The sequence below is a fragment of the Lygodium microphyllum genome, chromosome 14 (genome assembly GCF_053477565.2).
Source record: "Lygodium microphyllum isolate KBCC chromosome 14, Lygodium_microphyllum_v1.1.10, whole genome shotgun sequence".
Classification (NCBI taxonomy): domain Eukaryota; kingdom Viridiplantae; phylum Streptophyta; class Polypodiopsida; order Schizaeales; family Lygodiaceae; genus Lygodium; species Lygodium microphyllum.
In genome coordinates, this window is record NC_141148.1 from 45337406 (window position 1) to 45356385 (window position 18980).

General features: G+C 36.9%; 1 protein-coding gene across 1 annotated transcript; it reads left to right on the forward strand.

The window, feature by feature from the left end:
* Positions 1-927: 927 nt before the first annotated feature.
* LOC148025556 (uncharacterized) lies at positions 928-2730 on the forward strand. The gene is made up of 4 exons (XM_087692782.1): positions 928-1115; positions 1299-1397; positions 2000-2134; positions 2364-2730. Exons 1-4 carry the CDS (start codon positions 1059-1061, stop codon positions 2484-2486), a joined length of 414 nt encoding a protein of 137 aa, XP_087548908.1. The 5' UTR covers positions 928-1058; the 3' UTR covers positions 2487-2730.
* Positions 2731-18980: the final 16250 nt, after the last annotated feature.

The window sequence follows — 18980 nt, forward strand, 5'->3', positions numbered from 1 at the left end:
ACACTCTCTCTCTCTCTCTCTCTCTCTCTCTCTCTCTCTCTCTCTCTCTCTCTCTCTCTCTCTCTCTCTCTCTCTCTCTCTCTCTCTCTCTCTCTCTCTCTCTCTCTCTCTCTCTCTCTCTCTCTCTCTCTCTCTCTCTCTCTCTCTCTCTCTCAATGTTTGAAACCCTGAAATGAGGTGTTCTCTCTCGTATTGGGTTGGGTCGTGCTACCTATCTATCACAAGTATTGATGTGCATGTGGATAGCATTAGCGTAGGTCTAGAGGTCCACAATGCAAGTAGAATTGCATGTGGCCCGACTCTAAGAGTTAGGCCGGTTACACATCGGGGCTATGGACAGACATGAGGTGCAAGTTGCCCATTACTTTGTCTGCATACTAAACTGCGCCCATGAATTTCACCAAAAGGAGGTTGGCCCATTGTTAAAGAATGAGAAGTGTGAGGGGATTAGTACGGGTTCAATTCCTGTTAGTCTTGCAGGCCCTTTTTGGAGAAAGGTGTTGTCGTCTTATACATTGGGCGTGCTCGATTTTTGGGATAGGGAGATCCCCTGCCCAAAAGTGTCCGCCATCCGCAAAAATCGGGCCCAATGGCTTTTTGACATGTAGGGCAGCGGACGCCTCTATTTCCACCCTGCTTCCATCCACAACCCTGTGTGTATCCGGCCTTAGAGCGGAACTCCCTAAAGGGAACCCTCATTGAAGAAGAGGGGGAGTGGCCAATTGAGGGTTGCCACGTGCGCAAGTTTAATAGTCCTTAGGAAGTGGAGGAGACCATGACCATCTAAAAGGGCACCCCAGGAATGGAAGGGGGGTAGGCCAATGGGGGGTTACCATGTGGCAAGGATGTGGGAGGGGATTAGGTATTCCTCCAAGGACAAAAAGGCTGAGTAAGCAAATCGGGTTTAAGGCAAGCCACATCCAGTCATACCTTTTGAGCTGATTTGTGAGGCATTCTCGTTATAAGAGGATCGGCATCTATCGTCCCTCTTCTCTGCTCTAGAAGCAGAAGCAGACGCAGACGGAGAAGGAAGGAGGAAGAAGAAGTAGATTTCTGTCATGGCTTCCCTCTCGACTGCTGTGGCTCCTCACGGAGCTCCTTCGTTCACTCCACGGGTGCGTCTTTTCCTTCCGTTCTGTTGCTAGCTCTTTTCCTTAAAATCCTTCCTTCCTTCCTTTTCTGGTTTTGTCTCTGTTTTTGCCCCCTCTTTTTGAGCAACGTCCATGCCGCGCGAGGTCTGCGCCTCCGTCTACTTCTCCTCCGAATTCTGATGGCTTCCAAGAATGTGGTTTGCTCAGGCTTCTCTGCGAATCAGCGGCTCCAAGGGCGCTTCTTTTGTGAGACTGGCTACCTCAATCAGCCCTCTGTATTCAAGGAGGTTGCGGATCTCCTGTGAGGTACCTCTCTTATGAGCTTTGCAGTCCTATTAGTGTTTGTTTGGCAGTATTTTGTGCAGATCTTGAATTTTGTAGACGGCTTTTCGGTGTATTTGCCGCATCTAGATCATGCTTACCCTTTTTTTTGGACATCCTGGTCTTTGACAAATCTGTTTGCAACATTGTCCTTCATTCATGCATAGATCGCTGTCTGAGGGGGTTAAAGGCTGTGTTTGGAGCAGATGTGTCATGTGTACTGTATTAGGCCTTCGTACCATTGCTTCCATGTCATGTGTGCCCTGTATTAGACCTTTTTACCATTGCATCCAGGCCATGAAAGCATGAGTTGAGTGATGTAGTTCGAATAGTTATGTTAATGTTGGTTAACGAGAGCTATGGAAAAGGATGGTAGTTGTGGTAAAGGCTTTTGCAAGGCTGTTGATAATTCAATGTGAAAGGCTAAATTTTTTTGTAACGATTATTCTCTTGCTGCTGTTCAGTGCAATTTATTCTTGCTGAATATTATTTTGCAGTTGATTGTACATTTTCACTATTAGTTTTATCTGTGTTAGTGAAGATATCAATCATGGACCCAGTCACCGTATGCTTCTCTGTTTCTGCAGGCTGGTGCTCCACCCGCCAAACCTGAGACTGTGCAGAAAGTTATCGAAATTGTGACCAAACAATTGGCTGTCACTCCTGGCAGTGTTCAGCCTCACTCCAAATTTCAAGAGCTAGGTGCTGATTCTCTTGATCAGGTAAGTAGATATTTGGACCTTTCCCTCCACAGTGGAAGTAGCTGCCATTCATAAATGCCTGATGTTCTGTTTTGTAAGGCCGGGGCTTATTTTGTAGCAAAAGGATTGCACAGTTTTACTCCTCACTGGTTTGCAGCAAGGGATCACAAAGTTTTGGTACTTGCTGCTTTGTATTAAACGACCATACAGTTTTGCTGCTTACTGTTCTCTCCTCTTCTGTTCCGCTCAGGTGGAGATTGTTATGGCTCTTGAAGAGGCCTTCAATATCAATGTGGATGAGGATGGTGCAGAGGCCATATTGACAGTGCAAGATGCTGCAGATTTGATTGAGAAAGTTTCAAAGAAAGACTAAATACAGCCTATTGGAAGGAAAATTGAATTAGTATAGCAATTAGAGCTGAGTAGGCTAAAGTCCACTTTCCCAGACCATTCCTCGTTACAAGTTTTCTTCTATTAACAGTAGGGTGAGGGCGCCATCTTCGTTTGCCTTTGTTTCATTGATGGGTGCCAGAAACAGCATGTGTTGCTGAGATTGTAAGGAGGCCTTGGAAGGGGGTTCCATTTTTGCTGGCCAATATATCATTATCATCATCAAACTGATGTTGCGCTTCTCAAATTTTTTTCTGAGCATTGCCTGTGCATGCACTCTTCAAGCATGTTGCTGTATTATTATATGTTTAAGATTCTGTGGTCTTTGAGAAGGGTTCGATGTATTGCAAGCTATCCCTGATCTTGTTCAAAATCTCGCTGAGCTGCTGTATCTGATTGTCTAACTTAAGAAATAGTCACCCTCTGCAGTCCATGTTCTTGTCTGGACTCTGTTCTGCACTATGTGCGAATTCGAACCCTTAAAAGGTCTGCAGAATTGATCTGAAAGTAATCTGAATGGCTTGTTATGTGTCGTCTTACGGCTGTCTGATATCACTAGGGAAACTGGAAGTTCCTATAGGCTATGACGACTTTCAAGCTTAGAACACTTAAAGACATGCTCTGTTATACAATAAAGGAAAAGGTCAGTTCCGACTCATCAACGTTGGCTGACTCTTGTGAAATGGTGGCGTCTGAAGTCTAAAACTTTCACCTTTCATGACAAGGGTCTGAAAGGTTTGTTTCATAATTGTAACAGCACCATACGTTTCAAATATGTAAGTTGGAGGTGATGGTGTCGAATGGTAAAAAGATGAGAAAATTGATTATGCCATATTTAAGGTTGATGACATGGGGACATTATGGGGTTGGAAGAAATTTACATTGCAAAATGATCTTAAGCTGGAAGTTTGATCATTGACATAAGTTTAAGCTGCTTGACTAAATAGGTGTGTCAATGCTGATGGTTGAGTAAGAGCATATGCCATGGCAATCAATTAGATTACTAAGGGTCCAGACAAGAACCAAAACGAGCAGGAAAACTCGAGGGAGGGCAGGCCAAAGGAAAAGCCCAAAAAAGATGGAAGAAGAGCAGGGAACCCCGAAACGATAAACCATAAGAAGCCAAGGAGATACTAGGAGGAGGACAACCTCCAAGGAATGTAGCCTAAAGGAAGAGCTGAAGATACCACAAAAAGGTCTTACAACAGACCCCTCAGCCAAGGAGATACTAGGAGGAGGACAACCTCCAAGGAGGGTAGCCTAAAGGAAGAGCTGAAGATACCACAAAAGGTCTTACAATAGACCCCTCAAAAGACCTTAGACGAAGTCCCCCAAAAGGAGAGAATCCTAAGCCACACCTAGGACTTCCACGATGATACTAATTAAAAGGTTAAGAGGGTGGGCTACTCTTAAGACACCCAACTAGGCCCTAGATGAGAGTGGATTTAAGGGGGTGTCGCGAGTTTGTTGCAGATCATATTTTGTGATTGTGAGAATATCTTATCCAGGTTAGAAGATATAAATCTTATTGCTTTTGGGCCAAAGTCAATTTTTTAAGTCAAGTTTTGAATGTGGGACATATGTATGGGCCTTTTGGTCAAAGGTTTTCTCCAATAAAGGTTGAAGCCATTCAAAGAATGAAGGAGACTTTTCTTGTACTTCCATAACAAAGGTGAGACAATTCTTGGGAGCATGTATTTTCTATCTTATTTGGATTTTACACTTTGTGTGTGCAACAAATGTACTCTACTAATCGTTGAGGAAATGTCAAAAGTTTCATTGGCATTAATCACATACAAAGTCAAGGAGGAAGTTGGAAACATTTGCTGTTATTTGCACCCACACTAAAGAAAGTAAATTATGAGTGTGGAAGGCCTATCGTTATTATAGTGAATACTAGTCTAAGAGGAATTGGGTGGGTTATTGGACAAGATGAAGAGGAAAACAAATATGTTGTGTGGTTTGGAGCCAAAGTCTTAAGTCCTTGACAATGAAATTACCCATAGCTTAAGAGGGAATTATAGGGAGTGGTTATTGCATTGAAATTTGATAAAGAATCAATTGAAAAACATATGCACAATGAACATGTTTATGTTGACTCAGATGATTAAGAGGACGATGAAGACGTAGGGAAGGAAGATGAATATATTGATCTAGATGAAGATTAACCATGTTGCACATGCTAGAGAATGTGTAGGTTCAGAGGGGGTGGATATTGTGCCGCTACAGAGAGACAGTGTGAAAAACCCTCGAGTGTATCATCATCTGACTTCCTTATTTATCTAGAGAGTCAATGCCATATTAGTCATTAGTGTTAGTGTCCATAGTATAAATGGTTCAAACTCCTGTGATTTTTAGAAAATTTTAGTTTGTTTTTTATATTTTGGATATTATTTCTTGTAATATTCTCAAAAGGTATAGAAAACTTCTAGAATAGGGTATCATGCATAATGCAAGTTGCTTTTTAACTAGTTTTGGAGATCTCATGGAAAAAGAAGGGCTCTCGAATTCACATCGCATGCGATCGCAGCTACTGGAGAACATGAAAAATGATGCTCCGCAGACGGGGAAAGTAGAGAAGCCACATTTTGAAGCCAATGGAACCATCGAATTTATTGTCTTAAGTAGCAAAGTAGAAGCTAGTGTTCGGTGCAAGTTTTTGAGTATAACAAGGTGAAACATGACATGATAAAGGGGAAACTCATTGTAAATAGGTTTTCTTTTTGGCCTTTCATACCAAGTTCAACAAAGATGTTAGAGTATTTGTCATGTGTAGCTGAAAGTCATTGGAACTCAGGTAAGAAGAGATCACGACATGGAGAAAAGAAAATCTTGAAAGAAGGCAAGAAGCAATAGAAATTTAGGAGAGATAAAACCCAAATGTAGACCTATCTTTCTCGTGCATGAGTTTGAGGTCAATCTTTGTACACATGCATCCACATAAAGGCTATAGAATTGAGACTATGGCTCAAAGAAAACCCAAATCAATTCAACCTTATGATTCAGCATGTGCCATACACGACACCCACCATCAAATAATAGGTACGATGCTAAAAAATATACTAGAACTTGTATTAGAATAGTTTCCTATCAAAGTGGCTCATATATGCTCATAAAACCCTGTTTTGAAGCTCCCAAAGACCCTTCTTTCAATCCAAAAAATATTTGTTTTGATCTCTTGCACAGTAGTAGAAGAATATGCCAATATAGTCCATACATAATTCCTATTTGAGACAACAAAAAGTCATAAAGGCTCTTCCCAATTAAAGGTAGATCAATGTATTTCTTGCACAAATAGTAGTAGACAACCTATTTGACATATTCCGATTAGTCCACTATACTTTAGGAGATCATAGATCAGTCTTTGCATGTATACACAAAGAGCTTTATTAGCAACAAGTATTTTGTCATATTCCTCTAGTTTTCTTGTGATCTTCCCTTGCCCACTATTCTTTTTTCCACTTACTAAATAGGCTATATTGGGGGGAGCAGTTCATGTCCAAAAACCATGGTGCAAATAACTAGGGACAACCTAGTATGGTTTCTTACTTGATCTCTCTCTTTCAACTTCATTACAATAGACATGATGTATACAAAATATTTTTTTAATGTAAATATACAAGGAAAAACTTGGTGCAAATGTCGGCCCGTCCATTGGAATAATCATGAATATAAGCTATAGACCCATAAACACGTTTGAAATTTTTGTCAAAAATAAGTGACAATATGTGAATATTTATTGATGCCTACTTTGAGGGAGATACCGATGCATATTTCGACAATTGTAGGTTTTGTACACCAAAGTATATATTGATGGGTATATCGGCAATTACATAAAAGATTATCGATGCTTATATCACCAACATATGCAGGGGGAAAAAAGTTGGAGTCCTTGAGGGGCCAAATCCCTGTTGTCCATATTTGGTATACTCTCAAATATGGATCAATGTTGAAACTTGTATAAAACCCCAAGTATGAATAAATATGATATAATACTTAAATGCGGAACATAAGAAAGACATTGCAATATATATGAAAGAAAAAACAATATTTTGATTATATAGTGGTTGGCAAAATGACAATATAAATTGGCATACATGCTCACAACGCTTAGGAAATACAAAGATGTTAGAGAGGTCTATTTAGGATTTTGTGGAGTTTACTTCTACAAATCTCAAAGGGCCCCTTTGAGTAGTTGCTCTAGGGTACTCCATCACCACTTTGTACCATTGGACATCAAAGATGAACATGTTGAAAGTATAATAATCAACCCCCACACAACTCTCTTGTTGAAAGTATAGCCTTACAACACAACTCTCTTGTTCAAACTTTGTCATTACACTACAATCAAAGGTGTGTTCTTTTTTATCTACACATTGTATCCACAAATGGTGCCTATAAAATCATAATGTAGGATATGGCTTGTACTAGAAAAGACAAGCAAAGATGGACCATGAGAAAATGTAGGATTATCACATAATCATGTGTAGCAAATCAAGTTACCCCATCAACTGTATACCTTGAGTACACAGTCTTTAGGGAACACTCATTCCTCCGTGCTTACATTGACCCCCTACTGAATAGCTTTTCTTAACTCTTCATACAACCATGTAGGGGTTGTGGAGATGGGAAATGCCTCCAAATCCTATAGATAACACACAAGCCATGTTTTATGAGATGCCTTGCAGGCTTATCTTGCCAATCGTTGTTCCTCCATTGCAATCGATGTAGCATATAAGAGCTGTTTATTTTTTTTGCAAGGGAGCTATCCATCCTCTTTTCCTGTCCTTGGTCTTGGGCCTTCTCTCTAGCAATCCAAGGATTCTCCTATATATGCCATAGGGATTACATGTCACCATCTTGATTCGCTAAATATTATGTGATATAAACCACCAATGACTTTTAGATCAACCACCTTGCCTTTTGCTACACAAAAACTTTCAATGTCTTCATGAAGCTTTCAAGGAAAAACATCCACCTATTGTGTACCATTCCTGCTATAGATACCTCATTGTCAAGGTGTACTAGTAAATGCACTTGACTAATGAGGATGGAGATAGGAAAGTACTTCTCTAATAGCACAACTACTGCAATGGTGCTTTTTTTTTGCTACATCTATGGAGGTTGTATGGATTTTCTTTTATGATAGCCATTGCACAAGTTGGCCAAGCTTGTATATCATTGAGCAAGCCTTTAGAGTTAGCGACCCTATCATCCCAATTAGTAGAATAAACTAGAAATAAAAAACAAGAGAAATTAAATAAGGTGAAGTAATGACAAGCCATGAATATACTAAACTCCAAATTAACATATGAATACATGCCTGGCACATCTTGTGCTAGTCATGAAACTTCAAAGCACTTAGTTGATTGTCTTTCATGAAAGATCCACACAAATTATGTGTGAGGCTACTTAGTGTGTGAATCTTTGAGATAATAGTCTTTGCATTTTGTTCATCTACTCTCGTTATCCATGGGGCCTTTAGGAGATGAATGTGTCCATCCTCATACACCATGGCCAGTAAGCCCTAGCATTTAAGTTTATGATATCATCAATAACTTAATTTTACTACAAGTTTAAGTGTACGTCGGGCCTCTGAATATACAAATGCGTATGTGTAGCTTAAGGAAGCCATCATGCTTATTTGCCATATCTTTAGTGTGAATCTACTATAAGCATAAAAGATGATTTTTCTTGCAAATATCTACTATAGCCTAGCTTGGATTTCTAGCTTGTATGCAACCTTATTCTCCTCCTAATCATAACCTTAGTTAAGAACTTTTTAATGGGTTTTCACATTTTTATTCAATTAGAACTTCTAAATAAATATTTAATCATATTCATAATATTAATCATCTGCATGAATCTCTCTTGAAAATATAAAATAAATCATAATTCTTATATTGTTATTAATTTTTATCTTTTTTTAAAATACCAAAAAAATTGAACATATTATAATTCAAATTAACCATAATTGCTCATATTATTAAAGTATTGTACAATACTAATTGTATTTTAACATTCTAATAAAATTTTTATATTTTTATTTTAATTGCATTTAATAATGAAATACATGTGTATAAAAGTAGTGATGTGGCATACTTCATGTTGTAGGCTAAATGAAGATGTTGACATTGAATACGTGTCATTTTCAGCTCTTTGCACATCCTAAGTCTTTCTTTACTAGTATGTGACCTATGAGTAAGTTTATAGTTAAGCCTAAACTGCACACCCACCCAGTCACTCTTGATCTCTCATCTCTCCCCCTTCATCTCTTATTGAAGATCACTCTATCTCACTCTCATTTACTCATTCTCTCATATACTTGATTTCCCCTTCTCTTGATCTATTTCTCATATCCCCTCCCCCCCTCTCTAACCTTATTTCCCTTCTTCAACTATCTCTCTCACCCTCTCTTACATACATTCTACACTAAAATAAGCTAGAAATGCTAAAAAAAACAAACATTAAAGAAACATAACAAGCATTTCCCTCTCATCTTCTTTCTATATTGCATATAATTGACATCAACATCAAAGCAAGAATGGTGTAAAATATCTTAGATTAACATTTCTCCTTCTGCTCTCAAGCTCATATGCTCACACACGCTTCCTTAAACTATAGCTCTCACAATCATGGAACCTAATACTTGGAAACCATGCCTTCTTGACAAGAGAGTTTGGAAGAAAGAGAATAAGTGGGAGACAAGAAACAAATCAAAGCAAGAACCAATGCAAAATGGAGGCAAAATGCTCTTACCTTGATGTTTTATTGGGAATGCGGTCATCCTCGCCCTCAATACACTTTCATCCATAGGCACTGCATGCAGAGAAAGAGAAAGTTTTGACCATAGTTTTTTAAAACCACGTCAATATATGCATTAAAAAAGGCATCATTATTTATACAAGTATAAGCAATGTTATACATGATAGTATGTATCTTTTAAAGTACACCATATGTGTATCACTGCATTTATCAAGTTTGTACTGGCACATTTACTAGCACATATACTAATGCACATCCCAATGATTATATGGATGCTTATGCTGATGCCCAATTTTTTTCACAAATAGCATTAGAACCTAACATCAAAATACCCCATTGTAGTGCTTGGCCAAGGTCCATAAAAAGGTCACCTACATGTCTGAGAACAAGTGCTTGACACTTGCATTCACACTAAGACATAAAATCTGCTTTCAATTTCATGATAAATGACCATAGACAATGTAAATCTAGCATGAACACTACTATCGTAATTTCATAAGCACACAAGTAATATAATGTCACCCTTAGACTTCTCAAAAGTTTTCAACGTTTGGAAATAGAACCACATGATAATGCCATGCCTTTTGTGAGATAGAATGGGTGATCCTTTGCATGATTAGCTTGAGCATGTTGCAAGGATTTTGGACTTTGCTATGTAGGATCAAAAGTCGATCAACTATCAAATATTAACACCCTTAGATTAGCTAGAGTTGGGAAACTTACATGTGGTATCATAGCATAAGTTAGATGTTATAACTAAAAAACTATTGTGATAGCAAGGTCATGTGTCTTGATTTGATAAGTTAAGAATATCAAATGGAAGAATTTAGTATCAAATAACATAGATATAATGAAACTTTCTATTAGTATAAACATTAAATAAGCGATAGAATAGGTTTAGTTTCCTTGCTAAATAGCAACACTTTTTCCAATTCATATTTTGACATATGCACAAAATTGTACATACACATGTAGGGGAAATTTTTTTAAAGCAAGAATCTAGCCCCTTGTAGGGCCAAATCCCTATTGTCCATATCTACTATCTTGTTAAACATGGACCACTTGTTTTCTTGATAAAGATCTTAAAGCCTAACAAAATTGCTTAATCTATCCCTCCTACCCAAATTGGCCAACACCCTTATATTCGATTGATATTATATTAAGACTATAGAAAAAAGAGCTTGGCAATGATAGTATACTTTCTTAGGCCTCATCTAGTTGAGGATCTTCATCTGTGGATATGTAGGACATCACCAAAGCATTGGAGTATTCTAAAAACCCTAAATTGGTAAGATCACTTGTTTTTTGAGAACAAAAACCCTTGAAAATATGCAACCAGAATAGAAAAAGAAAACGATTCATTCATATTAGGTTTATAGCAAGGGATAAAGGATATTCTCTTGGCTTGTCTATGCATGTGTGGCATGCTTACACTAGTTGATGTATCTCTCATGATATTATGGTTAAGATCGTATTATAGCTTTTCTCAACTCCATTCATGTGCTACTTAGTCTTTAAGTCTCTTTTAAGTACATCAATGTCAATTGCTTGCATAGATTAGGCCCCTAAAGAGCTAGTGTTTATGATCTACCAATGTAGTCTAACTCCATTCATGTGCTACTAAGTCTTCAAGTCTCTTATAAGCCTCATTGTATCAATCATGAATACAATACTAATCATGCTTGTATGCAATCCTTCTACTTGTGTCCAAAGCTAAGATAGAACTCCCTTCTCTAGCATTAGGCCAAAGTCCATGTTTTATAATCTAGCATTAAGCCAAAGCCAAAATCCAAGAGAACTTCCCAATGTAAGAAATATATCCCAATATCCACAAGTAGCATTTTACATGCTTTGTTGTAATTCCCAATATACCTAAAGCCAAGTGGAATTATGGATGGATTGATCCAAGAGGACATATCCATTGATGATGGATTTAACTTTTCCATACAAAGCATGGAGGGTACCTAGTTCATACGGCACATAAGGAGCCATTTTCATTGTGTCAAAATGGCTCCTTAACGATAGTGTGTATAGGTGTGTATTAGCAATTAAACCATCATGTTCTTGTGCTCTAGGTTTTTGTCTTTGTCAATTTTCTCATGAATCTCACTTGTAACCAAGTTTTACTCTAGGTGAGAATATCTATCCTCATAAGACTATAAGTCTAAGGATTGAGATCAATCAAAGTCCAACACCACATTATTCCAATCATGAAAACAATTACAATCATGCATGCATCTAGCCTTTTACTTGATTCCAAAACTAGGATAGAGTTTCCCCCCTCTAGCATTACTCCAAAGCATAGGTTATTTATTGTAGCCAAAACTAGAGGTGAAGGATATCCTTTTAGCTTGTTTGTGCATGTGTGGCATGGTCACATGTGTGCAATGATCACACTAATTGATATATCTCTCAATAAACTTTATTTAAGGTCACATTGATTTTATTTTGTTTGAAGAATTGGAAATGACCAATGAACCGTATGGGTGGTCCATACCATGGAGTTGTTTTTGTGGCTTACCAATCTACATTTATTTATGTTATTCTAAGTCTTCAAGTCTCTTGGAAGTAAATCATAATAGAATTCATTGTAAGAATGATGATTTGAGAATGAGAGGTCTCAATATTTTCCTAATCAATCTTGATTCTTGGTCCCCAAATCCCTTCATAATTACCATCAAAGTCCATTGCCTCCATGTTGGTCATGAAAACAATAACAATCATGCTCATCTACACTGCCCTCCTCTAGGATTAAGCCATAGACAAAGTCCATGTCATATTGTCTTTCACCACTCGTACATACAGTTCATGTGTCCATTGTAATGATGTAACTTGGATACTAAGTGTTCCATTGAGCATTTCCAAATGTAAGAAAATGCCATCAAATGTTCCATCAAATGCATGGGTCATAGACCCTACGTCTCACAATCAATGATCTTGAGTATTTCAAAATGGCTCCCTATGTATTGTAGGGTATGTGTTAGTAGTACCCATTAAAACATCATGATCTTTTGCACATCCTATTTGCAACTTCTCAACGATCTTGTAGTAAATTTTTTCCTCTTGCTACATTGTCCCAATGATACTTGTTTACATTTTTCCTCTAATATTACCAAATAGATATGCTTCTTTTAAAACCCTTGCCATCAGAGGAGCAATATTGCCTTTCTTTGTGTATAAATTCCAAGTTGAATCCCTATTTCTAATTTTGCATGTTTGTCTCAAAACTTCTTATCATTATAGCTTTCTTGAGGGAACATACTATAAAGTGATAGTTCATATAATAGTAGAGCTAGTATGCAACATATTCCTTTAGCATTGATATATACACTTCCTGTGTATATATAGCAGCTAGTATTCTAGATACTTTGGATGTCCATGTTCTATAATCTAACACCATGGATATATACAGTTCATATAAAGTGGTACCTTGGATTTTTGGGATGGTAATTGAGTGGGCATGGAGTTAGTCCATGACCACTTTCTAATGCAAGAAGTGAATCTCAATATCCACAATTGTCCAAGCATGGTACATGGGTTATACTTTGCCATGGAAATATATTTGCTCACTACTTGTGTGTAGTATAGTCTCTAACTCGAAGTATTTCCTCATGAAAACCTCAAGATGTCCTCATATTATGGTATCTTTGGTGAATCCTTTTAAGATATTCATATTTAGAATGCTGATGGAAAATAACACATTGCAAGCCTCCACATTATTATGTACCACATTAGCCATATCCTATATATACTTTTGATATAGCATCACTATAACTCTTGGTGCTACACTTTTACCACCTATCCATGGATGAGGGTAATAAATGATTGTTCTCCAAGCAACTTGCATCCAACTTGAGCAATCCATCATCAAATCAAGACAAGTATAAATTTCTTAAGGTTTTGTAGTTTCTCTAACAAGCAATGGCACACTTCAAGGTCTCTAACTTAGTGGATATGCTAGTCCTTCACTAGAGTTGGAGGATTAATGTCTACTATCAATGCATCCACTTGTCAAATCTTGTGATTTTCTAATTCAAAATTATTACTTTCTCTTTCTAATGTTTCATTTCATTAATCATGTGCTTCAAGATGAACATTATTAGTCTTTGTAGGATTGAATGATATATCAATCTTTCATGATTATGTCATTTTTAAACTAGACTCAAAAATATGTAGATTGAGGCATTTTGAGAGAGTTGGAATGTCTCCCTACACATAGTAGGGTCCAAGTTAGAGGTCACTTATTGATGCCCTTTTTTTTGTAAGATTTTTAAAGTTATGTTTCTCTTACTTTGAGCAATGGAGGTTAATGAAGAGAAGGCCACATGTCTCAATGTCCTAGAATCTGAAATTGTATATATTGGAGAGGAGATACTGTCTAATGAAAAACCCCTTTTGATTGGAGAGTGTGCAGCTAGAGAAATTCTTAAAAGATCAGAAGATACTGATATTGATGAGGACATCTATGTTGGAGCATTATAGATGAGTCGCCTGGAGAACAGATATTCTTTTTCTTTCACAAAGCTAGTCATAGTTCAAGCTTTCATAATGCTAGGATAATGTCCAATGCTCCATTAGATTTAAAGGAGGTCATTTTATCAAACATGGATTTCATCTAAGATGAGTTCAAGACCTTTAAAGACTTTTGTGGAGTCAGAAAAATCTATTAAAGCTTCTAGGTTCTTCATACACTTTCCATACTGGGGAAATAAGTATAATCCTAAGAGAATTATAAGAAAAAAAGCTCCAATAGCTTCTTAATGATTACAAGAAAATATTGGACTATCCATTTTATAAAAACTATTGTGAGTTTTATAAATTGTACTCTAGTTTATTGAGCTTATTGGATTCATAGAAAGGGCATGCTAACCCAACAAGGCTTCAAGAGAATACTTTCTCTTATAAGAGAACCATAGATATCGAAGAATGTGACATGGATATGGAAGAGGTCTTGCTTGTTGAGCAAGAGGAAAAAATGACAATGATCTTGACATAGTTAATTTGAAAGTTGGTAATCTTATGGAAGAGGAGCAAAAATACATACCATGTCCATTGAGTCCCTCTTGCCAATCTCTCCTCCATTCCGATGCTTTAGAAGGAGTTCACATTGCTTAATGATATCAAAAAATTCATAGGGCTCAGGGAGGACTTTTGCATTGGAGTAATTATAGAGGCTTGTGAGACGATGATCACGACCTTATTGAGATTCCAATGAGGAAATCCACATCCTATACACCAACACCTCAAATTATGTTGAGGAAAATGAAGCTCTTAAATTATGCTTGCAAAAGGCCCTTGAACACTCAAAGACACTAGTAATCGAAGAGGCGTTTCTAGACACTCAAACATGAGTTGGTATTGAGTTAATGGGTAGGGAGGTGGAGAAGGTCACCATGTAGGAACCTTAGCTAGGTTCTATTAGTTTGTGGTGGGTAGAAGACAGGGTTGGAGAGGAAGAAAATCCTCAAAACGTGAGCTCTTTTTTAATTTCTTCTTTTCCATTCCTTTAACTACTCAAATATTCAATAGTTGAAATAGCACATTGTCACATGTTTTATGGGTATTAGTTTACAATGATGATGGTTTCTTGGCTCATTCTCATGGCACAAGGACCAAGTTTGGGTCAGTTTCCTAGGCTCAATCCAAACATTATACAAATCTACCATACAAAGTAGAGCCATGTATGATAATAACTAATTTAAAGACTTTGTCCACATATTTAGGTTATTCCACATATATGCAAAAAAAAAAAGAATAGTCATACTTATTAATAAGAATGCAACAATAAGGTTTTTTGGTTATGCTTCTAGGTACAAAGGCTAAAGGAGCGAATACTTTCTATGCTATGGTGCTTATGCCTTGGGTACCAATCCCTGAAGGAATCCCCCTTTGCAAGGGTATAGAAGGCAAAGATATATCCTACACAAGAAAAATTGTAATTTTTTGTTAGAAGACAAAGAGGAACATGGAGAAGTAGAAAGCAATAAAAGAAGATAGCTTTTCGATAAACTTTTGAGCCATATATGTGTGTGTGTGCATATATGTATATATATGTATATATGTATATGTATATATGTATATATGTATGTATATATATATATATATATATATATATATATATATATATATATATATATATATATATATATATATATATATAATGCTATAAAGAATAAAGGCTCTCGAAAAAAGTATGGTGACAATCACATTATGTACAAACTCTCATTTAGCTAACAAGAATCTTGTTTCTAAGGTTCTTCTCAATCCTATGTGGTTTCGTCAGTTTCTTGTGTAGAGTTGGTTGATTTTATGCCTCAAAGCTATTTTCTTTAAAAAGTGTTGGATATTTCAAACAAAAAACTTTCTTTTCTTAGCCCACCACCATGTCTTCTAGTTCTGAAGTAGAATGTTCTTGCATGATAGTGAGACTTCTCCATGCCTTGTGTGTTCCATATAGATAATGGTCTATAGTTAACAAAGTACATTCCATACTTTAGTAAAATCTACATCACAAAAATAAATGCATCAAGTCCACTGACTATTCGTCATGTCCCTTGACAGGGTAACTCCTATGCTTCTTATGTCCGACCATTCCATCCATACAAGCATAGATGTGGTGTTATCGTTTCACTAGAAATGCCAAACATATATTTTAAGGCGTTCAAGTTAGTGCTTAGATGCCATTCTACTTCAATGATCCAATACCTTCTACCTCAAGTAGCTCTCCTTTGTTTTGTGATTCTATAATGCTTGGGATGTTTATGTGATTGAAAAGACATTTGAGGGTCTCACGGCTCTCATTGGACACTTGAGATACACTTCTCCACCATATATCATTCTCGAATTGGATGCTTTTAACCTTGCCCTATGATGATAAATCCCTTGCATGTTGCAGAGCCATGTTCATCATGAGTGCAATACTTATACATTCCATCTTTTAGTGTTTTAATATTTGTGCATTATCTAATTTCACTACAAATACAAGTCTCCCCACTATATTCTCTACAGTCATAGCATAAGTACATACCATTGCAAAACATGCATGATCTTTAGATCCACCTATACATTGTTGACTTCATTATTATTTCCCTTTGTAAAATGCATTGAATCTTCAATATGCTTGTAGACACTTAGGAGCTTTGTGATTGTAAGGTTTTGCTTTTATCTCTCTTTTACAAGCATATATGGCCTATGAAAAACTAAAGTCCTTTGAAGATGTTGATGAAGGTTCTTCGGTACCACCTTGTTAATTGCAATGTACCCTTGTCTACTTATTAAACAATTATCATATACTTTCAAAACTTCCCATGGTTCAATTATGTTTTAAAGATCCTTGCTTAGTTTCTTCCACACATCTTTCTATAGAAAGATTGGACATGAATCTTATAGAAATTTGATAAGCTTGTCTTTGTTTTCGCATGCTATTCATCTCATGAAATGAAAATTCTTGAAGTCAATACTTGTTATATTCTTTTTGATTCTTCACTTTAGTTCTTCATCTTTTGGTGCTAAATCGTCATGGCTTTTGAAATACAATTTTTAAAACCTAAAACTAGCTTTGATGTTAGCGAGGAATTCAATTTTACCTCTTGATCCTTTTGTGATTTATCTTCCTCCTTGAGCTCCTCCATTTTCTCAATCATTGTTTTTCACTATATGTCTACCTCAATCAATCTATTTGCTTGTTATCCATACTTTGGCTAAAATACCTTTGTCTGAACTTGAAACTAGTTGTCAATGAAGCTTTCAATTTTTCTAAGTGTTGATTTCCAAGCTTACTATTTGCTGAAATTTTCTTTCCATGAGCATCATCATCACTATACTCTCATAGAAATTCAAGTCCATTGCAATCTTGGGCTTGTACCATGATTCAACTCACTGAATCTGACATCCCTACTAATGTAAACTTCCTTAGTCACTAGATCATAGCATTTATAACCCTTCTTCTCATCAGGATATCCAAGAAAGATGCATTTTATAGCCTTTGGCTCCATCTTTTCCATCAAATCATCAGGAACATGAACATAACAAACACATCCAAAAACCCTGAAGTAAGCAACAGTGGGTGTCCTACCATACATCTTTTCATATGGTGATACATGATGAGTCAATGTTGTAGGTGTCCTGTTCATGATATGCATTGCAGTATGCACTGCCTCTACCCAATATGTCAATGGCATATTCATTTGGTTTATCATTTCCCTAGCAATCTTTGCAATGATACGATTCTTTCTTTCTGCCACACCATTCTGCTGAGGTGTGTACTTGCATGTCACCTGTCTTTTGATTCCATGATCTCTCAAAATTTTTGAAAATTCATATGACATGTAATCTCCTCCATTATCAGACCTCAAGCATTTTATATAACAACCAAAGTGTCCATAGCTTTAAACTCCAAAAATCTTTCAAAGGCTTCACTTTTATGTTGCATGAAATATACCCAAGTCATTCTGCTAAAGTCATCAATAAAGATGATATAGAACCTACATCTCCCACTCAATGAAACATTCTAACATGGACCCCAAATATTAGAATGCACCATTTCCAAAGGATAACAGCTGATTCTCCCCCTCTTTGGAAATGGTAATCTAGCTTGCTTGCCAAACTGACAAGCCTCACATACATGATCATAATTAACATAACCAAAATGAGGCAAACCACGAACCACTTGTTTAGTTTGCATTTGTTTCAGTCTTTGCATGTTTACATGACCAATTCTCCTATGCCATAATTCAACATCCTTATCTTGACCATGCCTACTTTCAACATACATAGAATTTTGAATGACGAGAGTACCTGCATCCAATGCAAATAGCCTACCTTTCTTCTTGCCTTCTACAATCAATCTACCAAGCCTTCCATTTTGAAATTTCTCAATGAAACATCCATATCTATTGAATCTCACCTGCATTCCTTGTTCTGCCATTTGACCAACTGATGCTAAGTTCATAGTGATGGTAGGTACATAAAGTACATTCCCAAGCTTATTTTCCACTCCATCTATAGTGACAAGTGACACACTACCAATATGAGTAATTTTATGCAAATTGTCATCCCCAGTAGCCACACATTCTTCATTTTGCATTTTTTGCTTTGTGTTAAACCACTCAACATGATGAATCATGTGATTTGTAGCCCCTGAGTCCAAAAACCAATCATCTTCATTGAGAGGATGTGTCATGCTCCCTAGTATATGTTCCATAGCAAATAAATGGCCTCTACCAGAGCCACCTTTAGATCCATAACTTGCACCTCCATAATCACCTACATAATGGCTATATTGAGTCCTTCCTTGACCCCTAGACATAGCATTTTTCTTGTGATAACATTCTCTTTCAAAATGTCCATACTGCCCACAATAATTACATGCACCATCTCTATGTGGAGGAGTAGATCGTCCTTTACCTCTAGAGTAAGCTCTCCCCCTACCTCTAGGCATGAAATCACCATGACCAAAGGTACCTTGACCACGTGCAAATCTATCACCACCACAGCCATAAGATGAGCCTTTAGCTCTAGATGGGTTGCCATGCCCTCTTTGATGATAAAAGACACTATCTCCACTTGCATTCTTGCTACTACTAGATGCATTCAAACCCACCTTTATTTCTTCTGTGAGAGTAGCAAGGCAATCAATTCTTTAGATTTTGGCATAGAGCCTCCTCTAAGTGAAATAGAGGTATCCAAATATTTATATGCTGGGCCAAGTCCA

Bases quoted from the DNA above. Each gene is read 5' to 3' on its own strand.
- LOC148025556 (XM_087692782.1), top strand. From the start codon at position 1,059: ATGGCTTCCCTCTCGACTGCTGTGGCTCCTCACGGAGCTCCTTCGTTC. The intron at 1,398-1,999 runs GTACCTCTCTTA...CTGTTTCTGCAG, and splicing joins GGTTGCGGATCTCCTGTGAG to GCTGGTGCTCCACCCGCCAA. The intron at 2,135-2,363 runs GTAAGTAGATAT...TGTTCCGCTCAG, and splicing joins GTGCTGATTCTCTTGATCAG to GTGGAGATTGTTATGGCTCT.